This window comes from Mytilus californianus, unplaced genomic scaffold (assembly GCF_021869535.1).
Source record: "Mytilus californianus isolate M0D057914Y unplaced genomic scaffold, xbMytCali1.0.p SCAF_5, whole genome shotgun sequence".
NCBI lineage: Eukaryota > Metazoa > Mollusca > Bivalvia > Mytilida > Mytilidae > Mytilus > Mytilus californianus.
In genome coordinates, this window is record NW_026262701.1 from 79,753,258 (window position 1) to 79,771,457 (window position 18,200).

Below are 18,200 nucleotides of genomic sequence, written 5' to 3' on the forward strand. Positions count from 1 at the left end.
TTAATTTTTTGTTGGACAAGTTAAAGTTTGGAAACCTTGTGTCAATTTCTTGATAACCCTGTGGATCGTTTTAAATATAAAACAAATGATTTTGAATACTAGTGATTTTCTTTGCTCTTACTTTAACAAAGAGTCAATGTATAAAGTGCATATAGGAAATACATTTCCCACTCAATTGGTATTCAAGAGCTTGCAGCTGCAACACAGACTTTATAAAACGTCGCCAGTGTCTGAGCAGATAGTTGATGAACCAGGGTTATGTCAAAGAACGTCTCGTCTATTTTCTAAAGAGTTCATCGTGAGAAACCAAGGCCTTGTTGATAAATCTTCCGTATCAACTTCACAAATAATACATGATGGTCTTAAAGTATAAATTCTAGGTACTGGCGTTATTGATCATCTTAATAACTTATTCTTTTATTTGTCTTTAATTTGTAAATCATAAACCTTTACTGTTTAGTCCAATTTTGGTAATATACTTTTGGCGTGACTCGGTACTTATACATCCCGCCATTGTGTAATTCTACTATGGTCATTTTTGTATTTTTGTCTTTCATTTTTGCTTATGTGCTTTGTCTACATGCCATTTTGTTTTTCTTTGTTTGCATATTTGTTTGTTTTCATAGACATTAAGATTATAACATAATGTTGACTGCTGTACCCCTATTTTCAACATGTTTACCAATAATGTCTGTTTGTTTTGTTCACACATTGTTGTCAATATAATTGAATTTTTTGCGACTGTCATACAAGAGAAAGGTTTAGCTTCCTATAAAACCAGGTTTAATCCACGATTTTCTACATAAGGAAATGCCTGTACCAAGTCAGGAATATGACAGTTGTTTTCCATTTGTTTGATGTGTTTTAGCTTTTGATTTTGCCATTTGATATGGGACTTTCCGATTTGAATTTTCATTGGAGTTCCGTATTTTTGTTATTTAATTTTTTTATCACATGCAATATGAATATCAGGATGATACGAAGTAAAAGACGATGAGAGAGCAACACAACAACATAACACATCTAGAAAAGACAGCTGGCACAATTACTTCATTCCTAATGAAGGGGAAAACAGAAAAGTGCTTCAGACGCACCAAATTTATGAAGCGTTATTTTAATTATCAGCACTGGGTAGATTCCACTGTTCGTGAACTGCCTATCACTAGGGTATCATCAGCTCTGTAATCAGTGTTTAGATGGTTTATAACATAACTTTCATAAATTTTCCGTTCATAATTTTAGAAATTATGAAAAAACTAAGATTCAATCTCCCATGTCAATGGGTAGATCTGGCTATACTTTTAAAGAGCTCTTCAAATATTTATATATCATCGTCTTTAATTCAAAATGATGGTGTTGAGCAATTTGAAGGTAAATCAAGATAGCTCTCCAAGTGCACAAAATTTATAAAGTGTTATATATATCATTTTATTGCAAGATCAAGATAATCGCAAAACAAAATGCAAAACAGTCAACGCTTAACCTTTATAAGATAAGGGGGTGCGACATATGATTGCCAATGAGATAACCAACAAATAGATTCCAAATAACATAGATTTAAGCAACTATTGTATGGCCTTCGACAATGAGCAAAACCCATGACGTATAGTCAGCTATAAAAAGCCCAGACAGGACATTTCATAGAAAATGTTCAATTTTTGCATCTTGAAAGAGAGGCAAAAAATACCAAAGCCATGGCTAAAAAAGAAAAAGATCAACAGACAAATAACAGTACCATAGAAAACTAACGACTGAGCAACAAAAACCCCACCAAAAACTGGTGGAGATCTCAGCTGCTCTAGACGGGTAAGCAGATCTTGCTCCAAAAGTGCCAATTGACCTGGCTAGGCTAAAGTTTTGATCATTTTCGGTTATATCAGCTCGTCAACATTTGTATAAGGTTTTCAATTTTCAATTAACAAAACATTTGGTCTCTAGAAACACTTCAGTGATACTTTGTGTCAAAACATGCTTTTGGCGTAAAAATATGGCACCGTTTATATCATTAATATATTTATTTTCTGTGAATTCCCATTCATAAAATCTGAATCACCTTGATTGCCACAGGCTAAGACTGCCTTAGCCGTAATTGGCTCAACTTTTTCAAAATCTGCGTTTTTTTACTTTAACTTCGTATACATGTGTATGATGTTTCCTTCTAACTGTTTTGATTCGGGCGAGACTGTTAAGTCTAATAAAGACGGAACGCACGTCTGACATACAAATAAGCCTGGTATATTTGATGAGATTTTTATGTGGTTAAATTAAATTGATAGCATCCGTTAACTTTACATACATTAGTCGAGTTGTTGTCACTTTTACACATTCCCCGTTTCCATTCTCAATTTTATTTGACGTTTACATAACTGTCCGTTTAATTTTAATTTCATATTCACATTCTAAGAACAGCACAATAGGTTGATTGAACAAATGACAAGACAAAGGCTATCGGACCGAAACATATAACACGAAGACATTTTATCCTGATCCACATATGACACACACTATATTATGTTGATACGCTTGTACACATGTCTTATTGTTTTATTCGTTGCGCCGTTTTTGTATGTATCATCGTGATTCAATTTGTCAAATCGCTAAATTTAATGTACATAATCATCATCTTTTATTTTAAGAGACATCAATTGTAGTTAAACTTAAAATAGAATGATTTCATAGGGGTTGCATTGTCAGCTACATCTATTGTTTTAGAAATGTTCATGTAATACTGATTATCTAGCTGCAACCACGTAGAAGTAAATAAAAAAAATTGAAAACATAGGACTTATTGCATTTGACACTACAATTATTTTCTAGTTTAGTAGGCATTTGTGAATAGATATCAACCATGGACACAAAAAAGAATAAAACGGGTATTGTCTAGGAGCGTAGTAGGTATATACATTTGTAAAGGTACGTAATGGGTTATCTAAAGAAATTAAAACATAATGCAAGCAACTAGATCATAAGGAATTGCATATGAATATCGAATAAAAGATCTCTGTAATCCGAACACTTTTCGAGGTCTAACAAATTAAATATCAGAAAAAATAGAAGTACAATTGTATAAAAGACATGTTAATATTACAAAAAGGTTAAAACAATTTCTCTAATTCTTCGTCAATTTATCCCTTTCTGCACCCATTGTATAAAAAAAATTCAATCAACGTGTGGTTCGTTTGATCTCAGTTCTTCATTGGTTAAAATCCGATTATGACGTCGAATTTTCTTGCTTTCCTCTGAATTTCCTATTGTGACGGCATGAAAAAATGCGACCATGCCTGATGACGTCACATAGAAAGAACACATCTTTTTACAGATCATTCAAAAAGAAGGAATAAATTTGCCTACGTATTGTTGAAAATCATTAGAGAAACAGATTCCACCGCCAAATCTCGTGTAATACGATATTTATCCACTCTCGGCAGTTAAATTTTAAATATTTAAAACGCTCGGCGAGCCTCGCGTTTTAAATTTGAAAATTTAACTGTCTCGAGTGGATAAATATTGTATCACACTCGATGCAGTGGTAGAATCTATATTTAACTTGAAATCAGTATTCCTCGAAACCTTGTTATACGAATTTGATTTAAAAATGATATGTTATTGTCACTGAAATTTCTGTTTTATTGATAAAAAACTTTGATCATTGAATTAAGTTTAATTTTAGTATTGATAGTCGAATCATCTGAAACGCATGAAAAAGAACTGAAAAGGAAAATAGTCAGCGTGAAATAGTGATTGCAATGTACATAGTAATATCATTTTTCTATGTTTGTTTTAGATGTAACACATGCACTAAAATGATCAAAACCAAAAAAAAACTTACTTATGAATTCAAGTTTGCATGCACCTAGTCAATCAAAATAAGACTAATTTATACATGTAATAAAGTGTCATTCTATTCAAGTTTTAAATGTTGATCAAATAATAAATATGTTCATATGTCAGCAAAATACTTTCAAAAGTCATTTGTTTATGGTCTTTAATAGATTTGGTAGTAGGATGCATATCGACAGAGCATTGGTAAGTATTGTTTTTTTGAAAATATTTAAGTTTTACCAGTTAAGTCGTATGCTTTGTAATTTTACCAAGTGAATCCTATTCCCGATTGTGTCATGTTGACTGAATGTGGATTCGCAAGGCGGGCGATGCATACATAGCAGGAGACACTTACCCTGTCGACGCACTCGGTCTCGCTCCTTTTAGAGTTCATGTGAGACGCTAAGTTTTTGTTTCTTATCTTAATTTGACTCTTTTTAATCGATTAACGAGATTTAAACAGGGGTTAACTACTATCGCCTTAATTCTATTTTTGCTTTGACCAAAAAGAAAAAAAAACACAATTTTGTTTTCAGCTATAAAAAGAAAAACAAAAAGAAAAAAACTGTATGAGATATTTTAGTAAATTACTTACTGCTGCATCATATAATTATCGACCTTCATATGACATGGCAATGATAATTTCAAAGATCTGTGCAATAACGAGAAAAACTGTCTTATTAGAACTTTTAGCTAAATTTACAAAACTGTTTTCTGTTTATCAAGAAAAGTCGATGAAACCCTTCTGTATAATTTCAAATCATACTGCATGATTTTCAATACTGATCTTAATTTTTTACGGTATAAAGGTTTTACTATTTCCAACAATTGCATTTAGTTTCATAATAAAAAGTAACGAGTTTTCGTTAATATTTTTTCTGCATGTGTATCTTCATTTCTTCATCACAAATTCAATTTAAATAAAAATACCCTATCCAGTTGAGCTTAGATATGATCATCCTTGATCAACCTCTGAAGGTTGCATCCTTCTCTATTTACTAAATTTCTGAAAAAGAAAAAATATATATAAACCAACTTATTGTATTGTTATAAACAAGACCGTTAGTTTTCTCGTTTGAATTGTTTCAAATTTTTCATGTCAGAGCCTTTTGTAGCTGACTCTACAGTAATTGTTTTCGTATTGTTGAAGACCATACAGTGACCTATAATTGCTTATATTTAAACCTTTTAAACCCTGGTGGATAATTGTCTCATTTTTAATCACACCGCATCTCCTTTTTTTTTTTATGTTAGACAGATAATCTGTATATGTAACAAAACGTAAGAGAAAGTCAACATATTAATACGAAAGTATAAAGCTAAAAATACATTTTTATGAAAAATAAAAATTGGTTTTGCTCATAACCACCTGTATGTTTTTATACTTATGTGTGCTTGTGTAAATACTAAAAAAGAAAAAAGTCTGCCTCAGCAATGTTGAATGCTGTTATTAAGACATAGTTTGATGGATTTTATTTGTAAATTCCCTTTTGAACTAACTGTTTAATATTTTTTCTATGTCATGGACAGGACCTGACATTCAAAAATATCAGGCAATGACCTCACGTAAGAGTGATGCAACGTCACGTGTTCATGTCCATCTGCGTCAATCTATCATTGAAATGCACGCGACTTCATTCAAAGAAGCGAACAACTATCACAACGTTTTGTTTTTGGTGGGGTTCGTGTTGCTCAGTCTTTAGTTTTTTATGTTGTGTTTTGTGTACTGTTGTTTGTCTGTTGGTCTTTGTTTTTGTCATGGCGTTGTCTGTTTATTTTCGACCTATGAGTTTGAATGTCCCTTAGGTATCTTTCGCCTCTCTTTGTTCGATTGAAAATAGTTATATATAGTATATGATAGTATATTCTATTAAAAAAAAAAAAAAGACCAACGACATTTAGTTAAGACAAATTACGGAAAAATGAATAATGGAATTTTATTTTTTTTTTATTCTGACTACATCTGCTCGCTCCAGCAGGCAAACTTGATATATTTGCTGATACAGTCAGTATCAAAAACAAAAATGTCATTACTCTATATCTGTTAAGGTATATTTCTAAATTTAGATAATTAACAATTACTGTCGAATGTAACGCTACTTTTAACGCCGTTTTCATTTTACCATTGTTAACGTGACTATATCTTTTGTCACTATTATTATGTAATACGTTATTATATTGAGTTGAGATTACACAGTAAAACCAAATAGACGTTGTTTACTCTCTGTCCATACATCGAGTCTTCCCATCCGTCACTTTGGTGCCTTGAACAGAAGATATAATGACTAAAAGAAAACCATTAGAGTGGGCCATCGATGAGCCGCAAGAAAATTATTTTCCAAGATAGAAGAAGTGTAAGAAAAATCAACAACACCACGCGACGAAATTGAAAGTTTATGTGAAACTTTGAAGAAGAAAAGGGACATTCTTAATCAACTGGACAGTTAAATTCTAGAGAAATAATTGAGAAAAACATGAAAGCTGAGATAGATGAGGCAGATCGTTACTTTTTAGATGTTGAACTTATTTTGACAAAAGTACGCAATACATCAGGCTCAAAACAGAAAAAAATCAGATCGTCGATGAGCGCAACAAATTCTAGGATCTATCATAAGCTGCCAAATCTGAATCTTTCATATTTTAATGGCAATTTGTTAAATTTGCAACCTTTCTGGGATGCTTATCAATAAACAATACATGATAACCAAAAATTAACAGAAGTACAAAAGCTTACGTATTTTCAAAAACAAATTAAACGCATAGCCGCACAATGTATCGCCGGATTACCACTAACTAGTGCAAATTTCTATCAAGCCGTAGCGATACTGAGAGAGAGGTTTGGTCAGAACTACAAAATGACGAACGCATATATTGAAAATTTGATTGATTTGTCTGCGCCGAGGTCAAAACCGGACAGTTTGAGAAACTTTTCCGATAGAATTGAGTGTAGCATACGGAGTTTAGAATTTTTAGGAGTGCACATTTGGAACCATTCTCACGCCTTTAATACATATTAAAGTACCGTCTGATGTACGAAAAAACATAACCCAAGACCGCGAAAAAGATAACTAGGACATCGAATCAATGAGGGGACTAATAAAGAGGGACGTATGCATACAGGTCGCAGGAGAATCTATTGGTCCAAGTCATGAAGAATCAGACATTTTACAGATCGCTTCGTTTGTTGCCGGAACTATTAACGAAGAGAAAAACAGAAAACACTTTCAGTCGATGACACGTAAGACATGGTGTTAAAAAAAAGCTTAGAAATGGAAAAATATTAAATACTAAACTTGTTCAAAGGGTATCTACACGTCTCAATCTTCAAAATCGCTTATCTAAAAATACTACCATCGCTAACATTTTTAACAATAAAAATCGTGGTTACCCTTCTATCGATAAGTGTCATGCCAAAAAATGACTTACATGTCCCCGTCTTTCCACCAACAATACGGTAAGGTCAACGTTTAATGGTCGCACATTTTCTTTTAATTTTGAAACTGATATAACTTGAAAAACAAACAGTATTATTTATTTACTCACATGAAACAAACCGGGATGCGGTATTCAGTACGTAGGTGAAACTGGACGATATTTATCTAAACGCACGCAAGAACACCTGTATCGTTTTAAAAGACCCAATAAATTCAAAAGTATCATTTATCAACATCTTAAAAAGCACAATCATCCTATTAAATATTTAACAGTTCAACCTTTAGAAGTAGTAAATAAGCAGCCTGGTGAATCTCATTCAAAGTTTGTACGATCACGGAAAATAATTGAATTAAATTGGATTAAAAAATTACAGACAGTCTACCCTCTCGGTCTTAATGATAACATCATGGGAATTGGTAATATATCAAGAACCGATTTTGTTAACATTTTGGATATAGTTTCTAAAACTGTTCGTAAAAACCGTTCTCATGGGCGTAGAAAAAATCGCAATCAAAGAAAATTTCGGACCAACCATACAAATATTTCGGACCTAATTTCCATTTCAAAAAACAACGGCAGAAATTATCTATTAACCAAGCTCTGTTCTTTACCTATAAATAAATTAAATAAAATTATAGAGGATTGCAACACAATTTCATATTGCAGTCCTAAGTATGAAATCGTTCAAATTATAATGGCATATTGTTATTCTAAACTGTTTCCCAAAATTGATCGCCCTGAAGATCATAAAAAACATTTTATTAAAATAAAGTATTTCAATAAAGGTTTTGATTTTGTAAACATTGCCGGTATTTTTAACGACCATTCTGTTAAGGAACAAATTCCTGGATATTTTGATAATACTGAACTCCCTCTTATTTGTTATATTTACAAGAAATCTACCCGAAAATTTGTGTTTAATTATAGCCAAGTCTGTAAAGATGTAAATATCAGTGAAAATACACCTCCGTCATGTAATTGTAGTAATTCCGAATACACTTATGGCCCCATTTCCCATGTTATAACAGGAGACCTTAACATCGTTCGCGACCGAGAGTTAAAATCATTCCTCAGTAAAGGACCTAAATATCGCCCACCGTCAATTATTAATTGGAATGAGTGTCGTAATATCATCCACGACTCACTTCGTGCTTACTGTTTGAAATGGATAAAACGGGAAAAAGCTGACAAAAAATCTTTGGACTCTTTTTTTAATTCAGTAATGAAGATAGTTGATATACGTATACAACATTTTAAAGAACATTTTACTCTTAACAACAACCATAAAAATCCTATTTCTCGTATCAAACATAAACTAAAAGAACTAGCCAATGAATTTGTTTTTGTCCCGGCTGATAAAGCTGCTAATAATATCATTATAGTTTGACGTAAATTTTACATTGAGGTTCTGCAAAAGGAAATCACGAATTCGCCAACATTCCAACTGACTTCATTTTCAGAAAACGATATATGTAACAAACATAAACTAGTAGCTACTTCTTTACAAGCAGAACCAAATACAATGAAAGTCCCAACTATGTACTGGCTTCCGAAGCTACACAAATCACCTTACAAATATAGATTCATTTCGTCTTCAAGTCATTGTTCCACTACTAAATTGTCTATTCTACTTACTAGCACACTTGGTACAATCAAAAACCTGATAATAAATTGTTCAAATAAGGCCTTTGAAAATAGTGGAATTAACTACTTTTGGAGTGTCAAAAACTCGTTGGAAGTACTTGATAAATTGCATGCATATATTGGTGATTTTGAATCTGTTCAAAGTTTTGATTTTTCTACCCTATATACCACTTTGCCTCATATTCTTATTAAGAAAAAATTCACACACCTAATTAAATGGGCATTTAAAAAATCGGAATGCGAATACATATGTTCAAACTCTTTTAGGTCATTTTTTAGTAGCAACAAACAAAAGAGCTATGTCAATTGGACATGCTTTGATACTATATCTGCCCTTGAATTTTTACTTGATAACATTTTTGTTCGCTTTGGAGATTCCGTATATCGTCAAGTTATCGGAATTCCAATGGGGACTAACTGTGCACCACTTATTGCGGACCTGTTTTTGTATTGTTATGAGTTACAATTTATGACTAAAATCAGCAAAGACCCATCGAAACAACATCTGATACAAAAATTTAACAATACTTTTAGATATTTGGATGATATATTGGCTCTCAATAATGACGACTTCAGTATGTATACTAAAGAAATTTATCCTGTTGAACTTACTTTAAATAAAGCTAATACTAACAATGACCACTGTCCTTTCCTCGATCTTGATATCTATATCATTAACGGGAAGCTTAATACAAAAAATTTATGATAAAAGAGATGATTTTTCATTTCCTATCGTTAATTATCCATTTTTAGATGGTGACGTTCCCTTGTCACCATCTTATGGTGTTTATATATCTCAACTTGTACGATTCGCTCGTGTATGTAACAACGTATTAGATTTTAGCGAGAGAAATTTATGTATTACTGAAAAATTATTACACCAGGGTTTTCGATATCATAAACTAGTCAAAACATTTACTAAATTTTATCATCGGTATAAGGACATCATTCGTAAATATAACTCAACATGCAGACATCTTATACGTTCGGGTATTTCACATCCAATCTTTTATAGTAATATTCTTTACAAAGCACAAAAATGTCAGTATTCACCTCATAAGCTAACAAAACCTTTAAACAGACTTATTAGGAAGGGATATAGTTACGATACTGTTGTCAGGTCATTAAAGATTGCATATTTTGGCTTTAATATTGATTCACTTATAGGGTCTTTGCATCGGAATTAAACATATTTATTCTAAAACCAGTTGTTGGCATGACACGGGTTATGTTCTTCTCATATATTTTATGATGGTAAAATACTAAACCCCTAACAGGAGGGATTGTGCCTGATATTCATATGATGAAGACATAATCTTTCAATCAGTTTAATTGAGGTCTGGAGCTGGCATGTCAGTAACTGCTAGTAGTCTGTTGTTATTTATGTATTATTGTCATTTTGTTTATTTTGTTTTGTTTCCTATTCTAACATCGGACTCGGACTTCTCTTAAACTGAGTTTTACTGTGCGTACTGTTGTACGTTTGTTTTTTAAACATTGGCTAGAGGTATAGGGGGAGGGTTGAGATCTCAAAAAACATGTTTAACCCCGCCGCATTTTTGCGCCTGTCCCAAGTCAGGAGCCTCTGGCCTTTGTTAGTCTTGTATCATTTTTAATTTTAGTTTCTTGTGTATAATTTGGAGTTTAGTATGACGTCCATTATCAGTGAACTTGTATACATATTTGTTTAGGGGCCAGCTGAAGGACGCCTCCGGGTGCGGGAGTTTCTCGCTGCATTGAAGACCCATTGGTGGCCTTCGGCTGTTGTCTGCTCTATGGTCGGGTTGTTGTCTCTTTGACACATTCTCCATTTCCATTCTCAATTTTATTGTTTGGTGAGGAATCGCATCATCTTAATACATGTAAAAATGTGAAAGATGTTGAGAAACGCATAGAAATTTTAAAGCTAAAAAGGTATGTTTTTACTGTTTCGGAAATCACCGAGTAGCTGAATGTTATTCTGAATTTAAATGCCGACAGTACGGAAAGAGACATCACACAAGTATACATGTACTTAACACAGAATCGAAGAGCTTGACAGCAAACGAGAACAGCGCACACAAGACCGCACTGAAGAAACACCGCTGGAGCCGACCGCATTCTACTTCTTACCGAACATACAGATGTTCTACTGAGAAATGCCGTAGCACCAGTTTGGTCCGATAATCGATCAATCATGACGAATATCTTACTTGACGAGGGAGCGCAGAACTCATTTATCTCTGTGCGTAAATTAGAAATTGAGTCCACCGAAAAGACTGAACTTCAAATATCTGGATTCGGGGTAAACAAACGACAGGTTCGTCATCTTAATAAAGTAAAAATTGCTAATGAAATAGTTGATGATAAAAGAATATAAACTGAAGTAATCATCGTACCGAAAATTGCCGCTCCTATTCAGACTAAATGACGGAAGAAAATTAAAACACTGCAATACTTACATGGATTACGACTCGCACATCCGATATCCGTAGAAGACAAATTCAACATTTCTTTGTTGATTGGGGCAGATTATTACTGGTCAATAGTTAGAGAAGATAGACCGATCGCAGTAAAATCGAAAAATGTTTATTTCTTTTCGGTACTTGTACTTACTAAAAACGGAAGTAGTTCAAACCAATCTTCCGGGATGAACATTCCGACCGATCCCAGAGCCGTTGCTTGCAATTTGGAAAATTTTTGGAGCTTAAAATCGTTGGCAGTTTCAGAAAGCGATCACATAAAGAGTCAGTCGGAAGTTGAAAGGGAATACGGAGAAAAGTGTATAACACTCAAAAATGGAAATTAAACAGCTAATTTACCATGGAAACTAGACTTCTGTCCGCTGCTGCATAACATGGCATTGGTTAAACAAAGGACATATAACGTTATTAGGCGTTTAGCAAACAAGCCCGATTGTAAAAATGTATGAAAATATTATTAGCGAGCGGTAGAGGAGACACTTTATTGAAAAGGTTATGGAAACAAAACTTCCTACCTATCGATCCGTACACTATATTCCACATTACCCTGTTGCCAATGAATCATCTACTACACCGATACGCATTGTTTATGATTGTAGTTGAAAAGATGGAAGAGGTCATCCAAGTCTGAATGAATACTTACACCCGACTGTTATGAATGACATTACAGAAATTCTTATGAGATTTCGTGCTTAGAAATATGTTACGACCGCAGATCTTAAAAAAGCATTTGTACAAATATAACTCGACGAGAAAGACCGGAGTGCAACGAGGTTTCTGTGGATTATGGACTCTACAAGTACACCAAGTCCGCTAATAACATATCGCTTCTAGTTCGTACTCTTCGGAGTTATATGTTCGCCCTTCATTTTGAGCATCACACTACTCAAGCACTTCAAGGAAAATCCGGGAAATGTTTTAGATTCTCTTGAAAATTGATTATATGTGGACAACATTTTAACTAGCTTTGATAACGTAAAAATGGTAATAGATTATTACAGGAGATCGAGGGAATTAGTCACGTAAGGCGGATGCAACCTACGCTCTTGGAATTCTAACAGTCCAAAATTACAAGAATTCGCTTGTAAAGAAAAAACCTTAAAACTTACTAAAATTCTTTTTATGCAATGGAACTCTAAAACGGACAAGTTGTTTTATCAAAGTAGCAACTTCGAGATAGATGAAAAAGGAAAACTGACTAAACGATATATTTTACTTTAATTATTAAATATTTTCGATCCGTTAGGATTTTCAAGCCCAGTAACTGTAAAAGCGAAATCTGTATGCAATCACTTTGGAAGCTAAATTTAGAGTGGGACGAAATACATATATTTATTTTACGAGATCTTGCATTGAGTTTAGACACGGAGATCAATCAAAGTACTACAACACAAAACGAGAGTGACACACAATTACCAACTCTACATGTATTTACCGATGCATCAACACATGCGTAAGGCGCATGCGCATAAATCATATACGACAGAAAACCAACAAAAGTGATGGTAAAGAATCGAGTTGCACCTTTTTGTAAATCGACGTTCAGTGCCAAAAATAATGATGTCAGACAAAGCGTTAAGGTTCGAAACATCATCAAGCAAAATTTCACGATTTTTCAATTCTAGAAAAATTATGGAAAATTGAAATTCATCCCAAAGTAGAGCTCCATGGTTCGGGGGCATGTGGGAAAGATAGATTGGCTTAACAAAAACTTCACTAAAGAAAGTATTAGGACGTGCACATGTCAACGATGAGACTCTAAGGACTGTATTAACGGAGATCGAAGCAACGCTCAATGACCGAGATCCGGAGACGCTAATATCATCCCGTCTTATACATGGACGAAGATTAACAACTCTACCGTATGTATCGTCAAACAGTGAAAAACTAAAACTCTATGAATCAACGCACACACATTTGAACTGTAGAGCTTTACGACAGAGACAATTGATTGAGGATTTCTGGACAAGATTGAAAGGAGAATACCTTACTTCATTGCGAGACTTTCACCAGATCTAGAGAGCAGGGGTCGACATTTGGAAGAATAAAGAAGGCGATGTCGTTCAGATACAGGACGAATCGAAACGCGTGCATTGGAAACTGGTGTTGTGCAGGACACTATTAAAGGCAGGGATAGTTTTGTGAGCTTTGATATGGTGCGTATAAAGTCAGGAATAACAAACAAACCTGTGACGAAACTCTACCCCTTGAAGGTCAACAGCATGAACTGTTATCTGAAACGAAGTGAACGAAGAAACTAACGTGTGTGAACAGACTTTTTAATTTTTCTTATTTGTGAAAAGACCGTCAAATTTAATGAGTGTTAACTTACATTTAAAATTTGATACTTTTCTTATTTGTGAAATAAATCTACTTTAATTTACTCCGCATTCCACAATACATCACAGCATGGACATTGCATCTGGTTGCCCCGAGTATGTCGATGATTTAGAGACAGTTTAATTTACGCTAATCGTTAGTGCTACATTTAACGCCGTTTTCATTTTACCATTGTTAACGTCACTATATCTCTTATTAACGTTGTTCTATTGTTATGTAATACGTTATTATATTGAGTTGAGATTACACATTTAAACGAAATAGACGTTATTTACTGCCTGTCCATACATCGAGCTTACCCATCCGTCACAACTACTTACACAAATCTACCACCTTTATACTAATAATATAAAAAGGGCCGGGCTAAAGTACTAGTTCTTTCTGTATCTAACTAGCAAACGTAAAATTTTAAATAAAGTATGATATAATAAAAAAAAAGTTTATTGAGTTCACTGACTCAGTGGCCTTTAAAAGTGTGAACCACATGTTTTAGGTTATTTCGAATAGACAGAAAAAATAATACAGTCGTTCCTTATAATTTAATTCTAAATTCCGTTTTTAAGGAGTAAATCATTAAAAAAACGTTGATGACGGCACGGTCACATGACAAAATCATGTTAATGAGCTGATAGACAAAAACTTTCAGCAAATCAGAAGACGTGTTACATCCAAAATAAAAATATTTGAGGATAACTGAAACAAAGTTACAACTGTTACTCTTTGTTAGTTTCATATTTTTAGTTAACCTGACCTAAAAGATCAGTGTGAAATTTTGACATAACTTGGCCGTAGTCGTCGTCGTCGTCGACGTCTGTTGTGGTCCGTTACATTTACAAAATTTTCTCATAAGAAACTACGGGGCCAAATTGAACCAAAATTGTAAAAAATCAGTTTCGTGGAAGATTAATTATGATCTATTAACATGGCCGCCAAAACTAAAAATAGAATAAAGTGGAAAATCGTGAGTGAACTTCGTAAAAGAGTTATTGCCTTTAAATGACAATTTTTACGCCTTTTTGTTTTTGTTTTTCCCATTATCTTGAAAATTGTTCTAGATATCCGAAAAACTTGTAACATCAAACATGATCAGCAAGACAAGATCTATAAATTGTCGGTAAATTCCTTATAAGAGTTTTAACCCTTAAAGGGCTATTTTTACCATTTTTTTTGGCTTTCGACTATCATTTTGAAAATTAAAATAAAAAGAGAAAACATATCAACGTCACTCGACCCCTTTTAGGAGTTTTTTTTTACTTAACAGTGTATTTATCTATTTTTTTTCTTTCGGGACAAAGGCTGCAGATAGAGAGAAATTGTAAGCAGCAAAATGAAAAAAAAAAAAAAAATATAGAAATAGGCAAACAGCTGAAATTGTCACATGAATCCTTATAGTAGAAGTGCCTTAATGATGTTTTCTCCTAATTTTGCATTTTTGGTGGAAGCTTTAACATTTAATTAGGAAATACAATATCTATGAATAAGTCAACCAAGCCGAAATGTATTCAACTCAAAAAGAGAGATTTTAGTCATTGATTACATTACTGTTAAAGATGTATAATACTACAGGTATGTAACACATACTCTTTTGATGATGTAGTTAACCATATATACCTGATTTGCTGTTCTTTCATAACAAAACAAATGACCTTTAAATGGATATTTGTTTTCGAACTTTTGAACTTGGAATTGCAAATTTCAAACTTTACCTTCTTAATTTCGAACATTTTATGATCCGTCCTGTGTTTCTTGCCTTTACAGATTTCTAATGCTTAACTTACGGTTTTTATAACATGTATTAAAATTACCATTATAAATACACGCTTTAGGAACACGTGAAAAGATCATTTAAAAACAAAAACAAACATTCATGATATTTCCCGAGTATCTGAGTGATGAATATTATAAAATTTGTGATGTGAATCAAACCTCACTACAGTACTAATGAATTGAGATATATCACAACATCTGTGTAATTGGAGTTAATTGAACGATACGCTGTGTCAGTGTTTCAACTAATCAGTGACATATTTTCGAGAATATACCAGAATATTAGTATAATCTGTAAATTTATCGATTGTAACCCATTCCCAATTGCGAAATTGTGACTGAATGTGGATTTGCTTGGCTAGAAAAGCTAACCATATCTTATGTTACCTTGGTTTGTCTTCTTTTTAAATTTACGAGATTTGAACATCGGTAAACTACTTTTACCTGAATTAGTTCAAATGTTAAGGCTTATTATCTATAGTACAAGTAACACTGTTTTTCATACTGTCCTTTAGTTTAATAAAATTCTAAATGCATTATTGGTATTAGCTTATTTTCAAAAATGTGTACTGATGAAAAGGTTATCAAAATGATAAACCATACAAAATACAGAAAGCCACAAGAACAATTTTCTTTTCAATTAGTTTTATAGTTTTTTTATTTATAGAAAAAAAACTTTATTATTAGTGTTTGTTCATTTAAATGTTTTATTTATTCATAGGTCAGTCTATTATTGACTGTTCAAAATGCATTATTTGTATTAAGCTTATTTAAAAAAATGTGTAATGATAAAAAGGTTATTAAAATGATAAACCATACAAAATACAGAAAGCTACAAGAACAATTTTCTTTTCGACTAGTTTTACAGTTTTTTTTTATTTATAGAAAAAAACTGTATTATTAGTCTTTGTTCATTAAAATGTTTTATCTATTCATAGGTCAGTCTATTATTGACTGTGTTACTGGTAGCTATCCTCCCAAACATTGGGGCAGAGATTTCAAGTTTTCAAATAAATTCCACTGATCACAATGCAAACTGTTTTGAGAGAGGCATCAATATAATATGTTTCAAAAGATTTCTACAACCGGCAGCAGAGACGCTGAATGATACACGTTCATCAAATTTCCTAAATGCCTTATTGCGAAAGATCAATAGTGAGGCGGATAGAGCTACTAAATCTCGACAAAGACGACAGACGGTTGAAGTATTAGTCAGACGGGAAATTAGAGCAGATTCATACGAAACCAACTTTCTACGTTATGCACAAGCTGTACAGAGGCTAAAAAATGATTTTGTAAGTATTATTGTAGTTCGACACAAACTGGCGTCTCCCTTTATCACATATTTCAACATGGAAGATTAGTGAAAATCGTGTTTGTTTTTCAAAAGTAATTGTTTTTTATTGTCCCTTATGGTTATATAGTGTTTGATTCAATCAGGTATTTACACAGGTGTTATATATTCATGTATTCACAAAATTCTTGTATTTACAAATTCATGTATTTATATATTCGGGTATTTATATGCTCAGGTGTTTACGCATTCAGGTATTTATACATTAATGTATTTACACATTCAGGTGTTAACACATTCAGGTATTTATACATTCAGTTATTTACACATTCAGGTATTTACACATTCAGGTGTTACAACTTTCAGGTATTTAAACATTCAGGTATTTATACATTCAGGTATTTACACATTCAGGTATTTACACATTCAGGTGTTACAACTTTCAGGTATTTATACATTCAAGTATTTATACATTCAAGTATTTATACATTCAGGTATTTACACATTCAGGTGTTTACACATTCAGGTTTTTACACATTCAGGCTAAGTGTTCATAAATTCAGGTATTTACACATTCAGGTATTTGTACATTCAGGTATTTACACATTCAGATTTTTACACATTCAGGTCTTTACACATTCAGGTGTTTAAACATTTAGGTCTTTATACATTCAGGTATTTACACATTCAGTTATTGATACATTCAGGTGTTAACACATTCAGGTATTGATACATTCAGGTATTTATACATTCAGGTATTTATACATTCAGTTTTTTACACATTCAGGTGTTTACACATTCAGATGTTTACACATTCAGGTATTTACACATTCAGGTATTTATACATTCTTGGATCAGAAAAGTGCTTCAAAAACTTATTTTCATTTGAAGTTAAAGTCTCAGATTGAAAAGCAAATGTTCATTAAAATCAATACTTTATCTGAAATAGATATGTTTGAAAACTACCTTTGATCAACATATAAGGAACAGTAGCAATATCAATAAAAGACGTAGTAGACGACACTATAATGAGACCGCAACATATAAAAACCCAAAACGACCTTAAAAACAAAAGAAATGCGTATATATATTTAAAAAAAATACATAATCAAAATGAACCCAATGAATGACAATGGGTATTTTTTTCTTTCGATCGATCGAAAAGGTCAATATTGAACTTCACATTTATATCAAAATCCGTACTTTAATAAATTATATCAGTTTGTGAGTAAACAAATAGAAATGGAATTAACTTTTCAATCAACTAACTAGTAACAAAATTTGTGTATTGTTTTCTAATGACAAAAAGAGAGAATAAATAAAAGAATAAGAAGATGAGGTATGATTCCCAATTGTAAAAATGTTTCACCAGACCCAAATGACATAGAAGTTAACAACTATAGGTCACCATACGGCCTTCAACAATGAGCAAAGTC

At 32.7% G+C, this 18,200-nt stretch overlaps 1 protein-coding gene across 5 annotated transcripts in view; it reads left to right on the top strand.

Annotated features, from left to right (window-relative positions):
* LOC127703090 (tyrosinase-like protein 1) overlaps positions 1-18,200 on the top strand; it is a 186,036-nt gene that overhangs the window by 156,588 nt on the left and 11,248 nt on the right. Inside the window, exons 1-2 of one of the 5 annotated variants that reach the window (XM_052207509.1) lie at positions 3,924-4,026; positions 16,409-16,765. The exons of the other annotated variants lie outside the window; for them this stretch is intronic. Coding sequence (XP_052063469.1) covers positions 3,937-4,026; positions 16,409-16,765 — 447 coding nt within the window. The 5' untranslated portion in view covers positions 3,924-3,936. Of the gene's footprint in view, positions 1-3,923; positions 4,027-16,408; positions 16,766-18,200 lie in introns of those variants that run through there. 5 annotated transcript variants of the gene reach the window in all.